Source organism: Penicillium cosmopolitanum, assembly GCF_028827165.1.
Source record: "Penicillium cosmopolitanum strain IBT 29677 chromosome Unknown utg000008l:1.0-4398992.0:1.0-4402845.0, whole genome shotgun sequence".
NCBI classification, from domain to species: Eukaryota; Fungi; Ascomycota; class Eurotiomycetes; order Eurotiales; family Aspergillaceae; genus Penicillium; species Penicillium cosmopolitanum.
Genome location: NW_026622678.1, coordinates 1,329,090 through 1,341,412, shown reverse-complemented (window position 1 = coordinate 1,341,412; position 12,323 = coordinate 1,329,090). Strand labels below are relative to the sequence as shown.

The window sequence follows — 12,323 nt, the reverse complement described above, 5'->3', positions numbered from 1 at the left end:
TGAATATGGTAGTGAATTTCTGGGAAATGTAATTCTAACTCACAGTAACGTAGCAGCCAACGTGGCTATGATGCCGCCTAACGCGCGACTAGCCTCGCTAGCGGCCCCTATCGACCCCATGATTGTGATAATAAACAGTGCAAGCCAGAAAATAGTGTCCACAATGTTTAAGATCATATTTGCTTTCGTACTCCCCTATTTTTTTAATCGTTCAACATGGGTTGTCAGCAATTGATAGGCGAGAAAAACCCCCGACTTGAGGCACTAATGAATTTACATGAGCTGCGTCCCTCGTACGGAGTTTGATAGAGGCTCTTACCACCGCGATTCCCCATGTATTCGCTCTGGTTGATGGTGTTCCTTTGACGGCCAAGCGTGCAACTGTCAAAATAAAGACAAGAAAGACCAGTCCACCGATGATAATGTGAAGTCTAGATTTGGTAACCGATCGCCCGAAAATCGAAAGTTTCATGTTTATTGACAATGCTTCTTTTCGATCAAAGGAATAAATTCTCTGTCTGGCGTCAAAATTGGCTGGTACAGTCTTGGCGGTTAAGACAATGTTAAGAGATTCTATAGTTCACACCCGTGTACAACACAGAAAGGGCCATTGACTCTTATAGATGCAAATACTAGGTAACCATATTATTTCACTATTACTTTCGTATTCGTATCATTAACCAAGTGTTACACGATCTCGAAAGTCTTAGAAAGTCAGGCATATACCTTTTCTCAATTTCGTATCGTTATCCATATCTGGTCGCACATACGAGGAGGACCCACGTTTGAAACCCCAACTACAATTATACCAAAATAGACTCCGAACCCAAAGCTTACTAGTTCTAACTTAGAATATGATCACGCTGAATAGATGCGCCATGATATTAATCAAAAAAATTTCATTTTTCTCGAATGGGATGCAAGGAAAAGGCATTTCTAGGCTCCAGTCTTCACTGTCCGATCCTATGGTTTCAAAGGCACCCCTGGTTGCCGAATTCAAGAGGTACATCGCATGAACTTGATAGTTACTACATGATTGACATATAATAATATCAGCATAATTTCCCCAATACAGCGAACATGGCCTAAATTCCCCGAGGCAGGCCGCATGTCCATTCCAGAAGGGACGAGGCGGTGATGACTGAACACCATAAGCGTAGTTAGCGTAAATGATTTAGCTTATAAGATCATATTCAAATAAGATGTTTCATTTGAAAATCATCCTATTCTTTTGGCCAATTTCTTCCACTGTTACTTCCCATAGTAACTACTGGACATAGTATGCGGCCCGGCAACCTCAAAGATCCTTGCTAGTACTAATAGTAACTAGCAGCCGACGGGTTAGGCTACAAGGTTCGGCCTTAAACTACTAGTCAGGTAAACCGCCTCAAAACGAACGGATATGCGATAGTTGGCCAGTGCTGCGGCTCCAGCCACAACTTTGTTCCAGACAATCTATCGAGAGGCTGAGATGAATTTTTGCGCTAACTACACCGTCCAGGCAGCGCTATTTCGGATGATATTGTAGACTATTTTGGTCTGCGTGTGCATCGTGTTGGGTGGCTTGGCTTTTGCTGCACTTCAATCACATCCTTCGGACTCTAGTAGCCAATAGAAGTCGCGATCCGACTACGCTAAATTTTAGCATCGACTACCTGCATTGCCGCTAACTTATAGCCTATCATACTCTCCCAAAGACTGTTGGATCAAACCCAAGTCCAGTTTCACGCTCCCGCTCCCGCTCCCGTCCTTTCCACACAGCCCCTCATACTTGCTCTCCCCGTGTTTTTCGTCCAACCCTCACTCTATAATGGGGTCCGAGCTCCTGTATCTCTATAATTGCTCAGATGCATGATAGAATGCGTAGAGCTAGCAGGGGGTTTAGGTCTGCGCCACTGTGGCAGTGACAGTGGTTCTTCCAACCTTGTACCTCTCTAGCCGTCATGGTGATAAGGTATATGAACCGAAGATTGCCACAAGTTCGGCCCAACATATCAGTACAAACTAACGGTTTTATTTGATAAAGTTGGCCTATCATTTACCAAAAATCTCCGACATGCCTTCGAGACACCCCTCTATCACTTACTCCTCTCTCCCCCATCTTTCTACTATCATCAACCTTCAGCCTGATAGGGAGCCATGGTGTTTTGGATACGCCCCCTCACAAGGTCGTCGCTGTCATGCTAGTACAAACGCGCACGGCCGTAGATGTGCTATGGATATTCTCGACGAGGCCACTGAAGACCTTCGAGCCGGAGATTCTATCAACGATCTGCTGAAAGAATTAGCTCCATACGGGCTATGCCGGAGGTTTCATCAAAACCAAGCATCCGATCTTGCTCGTCGCTGGCGGAAGCAAGTATCTTCGTTTGTTGAATCTCGACGATCATCTCCGACACAAAGAACCATCCAGAATACCACTGGAATTCGCCGTCAAGTTCCCAGGAGACAAACATCAGAAGAGCAATTTGAAGTTCGATTGCGTGAAATGAAACAAAGAATAGAGGAGCTTTTGTGGATTGAAGACTTTGATGGGCTCCCTGCCACCTCCCTACGCTCTCAAGTTCTTAATGATGCCCTGCATATGATGAGAACAGTTGGAGCCATCAACAACAGCACCACTGCTATCGATAATATTGCACAGCCCAGGGGTGACTCTATCACACCTGTCGAAACACCTATTCGAAATTTGCCAGATAGCACAAGAAGCCAAATTTCAAGAAGCAGTACCAGCTCTCGCGAGATACTGGTTACGTCAAGCGAAACCTCCAGCCGCCGATCCGAGGCTACGACTACGATGCCACCAACTTCCGATTCAGTCCCGCAAGCGGTCAATACAGAGAGATCAACACACTCAACTGGGTCGGCTACCCGTAAAGCCCGTGTCAGTCGTCGACCTGCGGAGGGAGAATGTGGAATATGCTTGTGTTCTTTGCAGGAACCTCAATCTTACAGCACCGATGATGAAGAGGAAGAGGAAGATGATGAAGGTGATGAAGAAACCGATGAAGAAGAGGACGAGGGGCAGGGTGACAGCGATGACTCTGAGGATGAACAAGGATACTATTCAGACGATGATGAACCTGAAGTTGAAGTTGAAGTTGAAGATGGACTAGTGTGGTGCAAAGCGCAATGTGGAGTCAATTATCACAGAGAGTGCATTGAAAAATGGCTTAGATCAGGCCACTATGATTCATGCCCAACCTGTCGGACAACATGGAGGTATTGAGTTCCCTTTGAAATGACAGGGAATACAGAGAAATGGAAGGAGGAAGATAGATTTTGCACATATTAAATAGCTACCAGCTTTCTTCGGCAGTCGCTCCTCTGAAATAAAAAATATGCTTGCTATTCCGAAGCACTATGTTTCCGGTCCTTTCTCGCTGCAAGTTGACGACCGGGTTTTATGAGTAGAAGAATAGCTGGTAGTTGTGCTGCCGCGAATCCAATCATAACCCTGAGCTGCGTGCTGTAACTGCCAGCAAAAACATTCTTCACCTCATCTTGTAAATAGACAGGCAAACTTTTTATCGACTCCACATTTTCCAGGAATAGGTGCAGTTCATGCCTTGTTAATATACCCTGCAAATGATGCGCTAAGCGGCCATTCAGGATATTCGATGCTATAGCCAGACCAAGGGCTCCCCCTAGGAACCGGAGCTGAACAACAAAGCCGGTCGCAATCGCTGCGTGGAAAATTCAACGGTTAGCCAATGCACTATTAACTGCTTCAGAATCAATGTTTTGCTCGGGGCATAAATACTCAGGTCTCTATCCTCCACGATGTAAGGTGGCGCTAACACCAATATACCCATCGTTATCCCCATGCCTGCCCCAGCGATAATTTCATAAGCAATATCTGTTGCATGGAATCCATGAGAGCTAGCAATCGTTGATAGAAGGCCCACTCCTACGGTATGGAGTGTGCAGCCGACGAGCAAAGAATAAATAAACGGAATACGACCCCGCGAGCTGACAATATTCACAAGACCAGCGGCGACCGCTGCAACGGCTGAATATCCAATCAAATAGATACCAGCATCGAGTGGTGATTTATCCAATAGTAGTTGTGCTTGCTGCGGAACATAGACTAGTACCACATTAAAAACTGCGCCAGTGACAAATGAGGAGCTGATAGTTCGCCGTTAGAAAGAATAAGTTCGATTAGAATACCGCAATGAGTTACTCACATGAGAATTCCTATCCACGCGCGATCAAAAAGCCAACGCTTAGGGAAGATCGGATCTTGCTTGGGAAAATCTGAGAGGTGCCATTCCCAGGCGAAAAAGCCGACCCACGAAATTCCGGCAAGCACAAGGAGAGCAATCGCACTCGGGGAAGACCATGTAAATGCCAAGTTGACCTCGTTCAGGACGGAAATGGTTAAAAATGTGCCAGAGAGTAGAAGAAGTGACCCCACAAGATCGAGATTGGCGAATGAACGATATGAAGCTCGTGTTCTGAGCGAGGGGTGTGTTGGTCAAGGCCGAAGTTTGTCGGCATAGCAATAGCGAGAATCACGATCGCAATCGCACACAAGGGGACACTGTAAGTGTTAATGACATCAGTATAAAATTCAACAAATTGCTGCATGTCCACATACTTGATTAAAAAGACCCATTTCCATGCTGAGTCTTTTGCAAGAGCACCTCCCAAGATTGGGCCAATCAAGGACGCAAGAACAAGACAGAATGACATGAGCCCGCTATATGTTGGAAGCTTCGTCTTCGGAGCTATTTCATATATGCATAATATTGCCAGTGCGTAAACACCAGCTCCACCGATGCCCTGTAGTGCTCTGAATATTATACTGTATCTCCAAGTTAGGAAAGTTCAGCATTTCAAGTAATATGTGATCTCACAGTTGGTTGGCTGTTTTCGCGCAGCCACATCCAATAGAGAATGCGAGCAGGATAACAAAAGCGGCTATAGTGGTGTGTTTCCTCCCAACGATATCGCTGCCTTTTGTCCACATTGCCATAGACCCTATGTGTATTTGTATGTCAGGAGATAGGCCATAGAACGAGCAGGCGGTTTCCGTTTATCTTCGTACCGGTGTAAGTGGCTAAGTAGCCGGTGATGATCCAACTTCTCTTCTCAAAGCCTTCGAGGCTGTCCGTGATATTCGTGAGGGATGAGCTCACAATCGTGACATCTAAATTCGAGAGAAAAAATCCAATCAGAAGCCTTTATTCAAGAAACCGATTAGCTGCCGGCACTAAATCGTCTCAAATTCCTCCATCGATCACCGTCCTACCCTATTATTGTAAGAACCAGCCTCCATCCTGTCGGGTAGACGATTTCGTTTCCTGGAGAAAGTGTCCGTTGTGCCGACCCCTTTTCTCCATGAGTATCGACCCTGCCAACACGTATCGGCTCCTCTTTCTTCGAAATGGGCTCTGCAAACTGTATGCGGCTAGACATTGCGACTAAGCCTGTGATGGATCGGTTGTGCTTCACGTGTCGACGATGACTGAAGTGACAGCCATCGTTGCGATGAGAGAAATTGGGAACAGGACCACACGCTATGTAGGACCAAGCCCCGCGTATATTCACCCCAGGGGCTCCAGGTGGAACGCGGGAGATGCGCGATGACAGAATGTGGAATTTATTGAACAAGATGATCGGCGTCGATCATTGAACCTAGTTTCTGCATTGAGTGGCTTGGCGTCCATTTCGTCGACTAGACTGATCTATCTTGGATAGACTATGCATCTATAGCCTAATTTTTGAGGAGCTTATCTGGATCGGCGTTATCTGCAAGCTTGTTTCATAAGAATTGTCGTTGTCATTACTCATTGTTTGTGTATGGCGAAACGGGGTTGCTCGGAAAGGGGGGCGACTGGTCACCCTCATTCTTCCACACTCAGCCAAGACATCCAAGATGCCGCTGACTATTTGAAAAGCGCGTTATTTACCTTTTATCTTGAAATGTCTGGATCTCGGCACCTCCCTTGCTGGGGGAGGATCTCTGCACCCCTGAGTTAGCGACGGCGGGTTGAGTCTAAGATAACGAACGTCGTCAAGTAAGGGCTGCGCAGTGCCACTAGACATATTGGAATGCACTGTCTCACGTCTTTAATGGAAGCACAGAGTTCCAAATCGATGTTTGTCTAACTCAACCATGGGCCAGGATTGGACTAAGGGTTGGTAATTGTTTGGCCATTGGTGGAACAACGAGATTTGACAGTAATGGATATGTAGTATGGGAAGGTTTTGATGGTACAATATTGCTGTTGAATTCCAGAACATTAAAAATTTGAGAGCTATAGCCTTGGGAGATCTAGCCAGGCCTAGTTTCTGAGAATAGAATAGTCATGGGTTATTGAAGTAGTACCAGTCACTAGTTAGTTGTAGCTAGCATTGGACGCGTATGGTCCAACCCCAGATGCCGGAGCACTCTATCTTAGATTGACCTGCATCTGCTAAGAATCCATCATACTAGCTATTCACTTTGAATCCTTCCCTGACCGATTTCGTCTCCCTTCAAGATATCCATGGCTAAGTTACAACTGAAGTATCTCCCAGGCGGAGAGCGCCAAGGTGCGGCCTGTGCGGTGAACCTCAACGTGGACGGGCCAAACACCAAACATCCCCCCCGACCCCGCGAGGACACCATCACCAACTCGCTTAATTAGCAGCTTCTGGTGCTTGAAACGGCATGTTATAAGTGCCATTGGCTGTCTCCCGAATTGCGCCTGGGAATCATGGACCCTTCCAAGGCAGCGTCAAGCAATGTGACCGGTAAGAATGACACGGAGATGCCCCCCGAGACCGAGACCCCCGACTCCTAGCTCCAGCTGGTGCTAACTACCACCCAGTCGAATACACCGATCCATCGGGCTTATTTCCTCTGGTTCAACCGACTGTCGAATCGAAGCTCCCCCTCAAGAATCTCCATTGGAAATCACCCACTCGCCCTGTTCGATCGATCGAATCCCTTCGCATCGGCTTTGCGCCTGCCCAGACAGAATCCGCCGAACGGAAATCTTCCAGTGAAGGCGCTGGAAATGTAACGCACCGCCGACATCAGATCCCCGGTCTGCGACAAACCCCATACCTGAAAGTCTACCTCCTCCGCTGCGACGACAACGATACCTACAAGGCAACAGCGCGCAAGACGTTGCGCGAGTGGATCAAGAATCAGAGCGTATCAAGCTCATCGCAATCAACTGGCAGCAGTCAAGAAAAGCATGATGCGTTCGAATGGCTTATTCTACATGTGGTCCAAGATGGGGATGGTGCGGAGAAGACACCCGCGCCGGCATCGAAATGGGGTCGCGGCACAACTACGGTTCTAGAGAAGATCAAGGCTGATTTCAATGGGTCTTCCAAAACCGCTGTCGACCGTGTGGCACAGCTGCGACTCCCGAAGGAGGGATCCACGAAATCCCCTGAGTTTGCAGAGCAGCTGGAGGATCTGATTGACAAGATGAAGAATGGTATACTGGCTTCTTTCGATCTCCGCGTGGCTCAATACGAAGAGGATATAAAAGAAAAGGATGCGCAGCGAAGTCTCCCTGGTTGGAACTTCTGCACCTTCTTTATCCTCAAGGAGGGCCTCGCGCGGGGGTTCGAGAATGTGGGTCTGTTCGATGATGCACTGGTTGGCTATGATGAGCTATCCGTTGGGTTAGATGCGGCTATCAGAGACCAACTTGACGGAGGCACAGAGCAACCTGGCAATACAATTTTGGATTCAAGCAAGAATTGGGTAGAGGTTGCTAAAAAGGCACTCGAGGCCGGCACATCAACCGATGAAAACAACAAGGCAGAACCGTCCTTAACTATTCGACCGGATGACTTCCCGCTCAGCTCGAACAAATTTCCCTACCGGGAAATGATCCTGGCCAGTGATATCTCCATTTTTGATTTCCGCACCTATATATTCTCTCGTCAGCTCACTTTGCTACTTCGAGCAGCAAGAGCTCCGTCCTTGGTCGGAAATGATCCTGCTACGCGAGAGAAAAAGCCGGAAGATCTCATTTTGCTATCCGAGATCTGCCAAAGATCTACGGAATTCATCAGTCTTGCCGCTCGTACCCTTCGCTACGGCCTCGAATCTGGACTAACAGGGGTAGAAGCGAGTGTCAAGTCGGATACAATCAACAACATCGTGTCCAATTGGGCGTATGCCGCGGCATTGCAGATTCTAGATCAAACTTTCACCTCGAGTCTTAGTTTGCCAGAATCATCTATTCATGCTGTGAACCAGGCCAAGGAGCCTTCAAATCCCACGCCACCTACTGGGGATAATCGCGGCGACGTGCCTCGCCGATCAAGCTCATTAATTCAAGCTCCGGGAGGGCGCTCCCCACGGCCAGTGACCCAGGATATTTCCGAGTCAATCGGTCTGATTCAGCGACGCTTGACCTTGGATCACCCAAAACCTGCTTCTACTTTGCCTCAAAAGACCGGTTCGGAACAATTGGCATCGAGCCGAGGGGAATTGCTTCTTCTGGCTCGACGATCTCTTGAGGAGATCGCCCAGCGCCACGGCTGGGTTGAGAAATGGAACGACCTTGGCCTCCTCTTTGATGAGAGTCGCGGCTCTGGTGGTATGGCAGAAGTCTCATTGGACGAGACTAATGAGAAAGCCGAATCTAAAGCTGAGAAGTCCTCGCTAGTGGGTGTTGAACTTCCCACCCTCAAGGCTGGATTAACCTCCAAAGAGACATATCTGTCATTATATGAAGAGCTCACGGATCATATCGTCCGCCATAATATTGTGGCAAATCGAGCCAATTCCGCCGAGATGGCCCTGGCGGACATTGCCATACTTCGTTTCCGGCAGGGTGATTACGAAGCCGCAGCTTCTTATTTCCACCAAATGGCTCCATTCTACGGCAGCAAGCTATGGGTGGTCTTGGAAGGAACCATGCTGGAACTCTATTCTCGGTGCTTGAAGGAACTCAACCGCAGCGAAGACTATGTCCGCATGATGTTGAAACTCCTCGCCAAATTCGCTACATATTCGCAATCCAAGTTATCTTTGGGCCAAAAATCTCAATCTATCCCGACATCTATTGTTCAGCAAGAACAGCTATCTGGATATGTCGCCGATCTCTTCGAAGGCGCGAAGGGCTTGCAAAAGGATGTCACCGCATCACTCGTCGATTTCTTCGCAGATCTCCAGGTGAACCCTGCGATTCGTTTATATGACGACAAGGATGGATTCCAGATCCAGCTATCTCTGCGGTTTCTCCTCGGCCCTCAGATCGATATTGACTCAGTCAAGGTTCGGCTTGTAAGCGCGAGCAGTTCTCAGAATGTCGAACATTGGATTGAAGGCTCGACGAATTTCACGATCAAGTCGTCGACAACAAAGATTCTAATTGATTCTTCGGTAAGGAATTTTCCAAGTTTATCTCCGCCATTTCCCAAGGCTAATGCTTGATTGTCTTAGACTACACTGCAAGGCAAATACATCGTTGACCGGCTGGAGATGAAGTCCGGTAATCTGCTTTTCACTTTTAATAGTGGTCAGCATTCAGGTCTTCCGGTTGGCTTCCGAGAAACAGACGATGCAGAAGAAACCGATCGACGACCCTACATATTCTGCTATCCGGCACCAAACGGGCTACACGCCAAGGTGGTGTCGCCCCACTTAATCAATTTGGAAGCAATGCGTACATTGGAGCTGGAGCTTGATAGCGGACAGAATGACATTCAAACCGGTACAATTCGCGTCAGGCCAGCCACGGCCGGCCTGCGTCTGCGAATTGCAGAAACAGAGGTGGTAGACGGAGAGCTAGAACTGGTGGCGAACCACGAGTCTGGAGTCATCGAGTTCTCTCGATTGTCCACTCGGTCGTTCGTGCGCTTAAGAATCCCCTACACTGTGGAAGAAGCCTTCACCACGCTCTCTGCACGGGCAGAGGTCGGGTATGAGACTCCCCAAGGTCGATTTGCCTTTTCGACGGTGCATAGCGTTGTTGCCACGCTCCCCATCTCGGTCAATGTCCAGGATATCTTCAAGGATGAGATGCTATTCTCGCGTTTTACGATCAGTCCCGCTATGTTGATCCCTCTGCGGATCACCAACTGCAATCTTCCCAGCTCAGATGCCTATGACGTTCAATCCAGTATTACTGGCTCCGTTGCTTTGGACGTCTTCCCAAAGCAACCGGCGTCTCTCCTCTACAAGATCAGCCCTACTGGAAAGTCGGCGACGACTTCCCCGACCGGGAAGCGCAGTCTTCGCCTTCAGGTGGATTTTACCTGTGTAGATGATGAATGTCTAGACGCAGTTGAAAAGCAGTTCACGACTGCGCTGGAATCGAGTCCATTCACCCAATATGCTACACTCCTTACATCGCACCTTGTGGGAGTATCCGTGGCCAACTTTCTACTGCAGACATGGAGGTCATTGGCCTCGTGCGAGAAATCGAGATGCTCAGCTACCGCAGTGTGCGATGGGATGACTTGTTGGGAGCGCTAAAGGGACGCACCGAGGAAGTGCGCCAATGGCTCATGGCGTGGCACGAGGTAAGATGATTTGCTCCATCTGCCCCTTTATAATATACTAACCGGTTTTTGATACAACAGAATAACCCAATCATTCGTCTTCCCCCGCAACCCTTCGTCCCTATCCGGAGTATCGTGATCCCCGTCGACATCCCCGAAATCCAAGTGGTTCACACGGCCGAGCTGCAGCTCCAGCCCAGCGCCGGTGCCCTGAGAATCCGGGTCATCCCACGCTGCTGTGGGCCAGATGATTACTGCTGAGCTCTGCCTCCGCCACACGCGACGTTGGTGCTCCCCAACCGCCCAGGAACTGGCTGGGCAGCCGCTCGAATGCTCGTACGAACTGCACGCCAACCCTGACCTCTGGCTATTGGGTGGCCGGCGTCGGGGTAACTTCCTCACTCATGATGGGGAGACTACCAAGTTCACGGTCCTGTTACTGCCCCAAAAGCCGGGTCATCTGCTCTTGCCTGGTCTTGAGATTCGTACCTGTGCGTCATCCCAGTCACAGCCTCCGACCTCTCCTCCCGCCACAACGGACTCCGGGATGGGGGCAGGCGCCGGCGTTCCAGGCCAGCGACAGGCGATTGCCTGTGAGGTGGACTACCGTAACCATGGAGAGACAGTACTGGTACTGCCCGACCTCCGCAAGACAACGGTCAGCCTCAGTGCATCTGGCACGGGCGGAACATCGTGGCTCGTCGACTCAGAGCGACGTGCAGAGGTGCATTGATCGGTGATGCCATGTATTATCTGTTCATTCACATGGTAGCAAGCTCGATCGTGTATATAGATCTACGAATGATGAACTTGAATCTACCAATATACCTTATCTATCACTGGCACCAGACAATAACCAATGAGTAGATAGTACTATTCGTATACCTACAGTAGTGTACTATGATACTGTCTATGTAGTGCCCCCATGAGCTGTCAAAATATCCACGAATATAGATGGAACCCCACATGCAAAGAAAAACCCTTCTTTTAGTACTCCTCGGACCCCTTGCTCAAGACTTCCAAGACTTCCCAGACTCGGCCGATGTATTTCATGGATGGTACTTTGATACACAGTTTTGCAAAAAAGACGGGTGGGTGATTGGCGGGGGACCTCCTCAACAAAACTGGACCCGCCCGCCCAACAAGCGGGCCCCGCTGGGACTTAAAAAGGTACTTGAAGGTACCCACTCGGCCCGCCATCACCCAGTGACAGTCGGGGTATCCTGAAGTATTCAGCAGACTGTGTTTATGGAGGATACTCCGAGTACACCCAGGGTACACACACTATATACAAAACTTGGGGCTAGAATTAAAGTATTTAGAAAGTACTTGTATTCACCTACACTGGAGGTACTACTCGTACATACCTGACTACGAAGAAGTAAAATTCTACATACATATGTATCATGCCATCTCTCCCATCCATCCCAACCACCGGCACTGGCTGGCGCATTCTCCCCCATCTGGCCAATGGCTATCACATGCCTTGCGCATGCCATCAACTCGCCACAGATCGCCTCGCTTGATCTCGTCCAATCCGCGTGAGGGTATAGTACGCCTGCGCGCCCACGAAAATGACCCGCCGAGGTCGATCGCGATCGGCTGCATGGCCGACCCGCATGTGAAGCTGGCCCGACGGGTACAAGGGAGGCTAACCAGGTCTGAGTGAGTGTACGGAGTATAGAGTTGGTATACTCCGTATACTGGCAGTTGTTCACTGCCCTCACCGCAGAAACAAGACGTACCTACTCGTAGAAAAATGAGTAAATGCACCAGTTGATGCCCTCTGATCATGTCATATAATCAATCATAAGATCCTGGTTAATTGGGAACAGTGAAGCGGTGACTGGATTCCC

General features: G+C 48.9%; 4 protein-coding genes across 4 annotated transcripts; 2 read left to right on the top strand and 2 right to left on the bottom strand.

The window, feature by feature from the left end:
• Nucleotides 1-39: 39 nt before the first annotated feature.
• On the bottom strand, nt 40-472 carry N7509_007056 (uncharacterized protein; the record flags this gene model as incomplete). The annotated part of the gene is made up of 2 exons (XM_056631693.1): nt 40-195; nt 320-472. The coding sequence occupies 2 exons, from the start codon at nt 470-472 to the stop codon at nt 40-42; spliced, it is 309 nt and encodes a 102-aa protein (XP_056487244.1).
• Nucleotides 473-2,056: 1,584 nt separating this feature from the next.
• Nucleotides 2,057-3,229, top strand: N7509_007055 (uncharacterized protein; the record flags this gene model as incomplete). Its single annotated transcript, XM_056631692.1, has 1 exon — nt 2,057-3,229. One exon carries the CDS (start codon nt 2,057-2,059, stop codon nt 3,227-3,229), a length of 1,173 nt encoding a protein of 390 aa, XP_056487243.1.
• Nucleotides 3,230-3,348: 119 nt separating this feature from the next.
• N7509_007054 (uncharacterized protein) lies at nt 3,349-5,424 on the bottom strand (the record flags this gene model as incomplete). The annotated part of the gene is made up of 8 exons (XM_056631691.1): nt 3,349-3,686; nt 3,764-4,131; nt 4,191-4,460; nt 4,538-4,546; nt 4,604-4,810; nt 4,863-4,986; nt 5,054-5,187; nt 5,258-5,424. The coding sequence occupies 8 exons, from the start codon at nt 5,422-5,424 to the stop codon at nt 3,349-3,351; spliced, it is 1,617 nt and encodes a 538-aa protein (XP_056487242.1).
• Nucleotides 5,425-6,707: 1,283 nt separating this feature from the next.
• N7509_007053 (putative TMEM1 family protein) lies at nt 6,708-11,200 on the top strand (the record flags this gene model as incomplete). Its single annotated transcript, XM_056631690.1, has 6 exons — nt 6,708-6,744; nt 6,822-9,346; nt 9,407-10,283; nt 10,358-10,488; nt 10,549-10,689; nt 10,715-11,200. 6 exons carry the CDS (start codon nt 6,708-6,710, stop codon nt 11,198-11,200), a joined length of 4,197 nt encoding a protein of 1,398 aa, XP_056487241.1.
• Nucleotides 11,201-12,323: the final 1,123 nt, after the last annotated feature.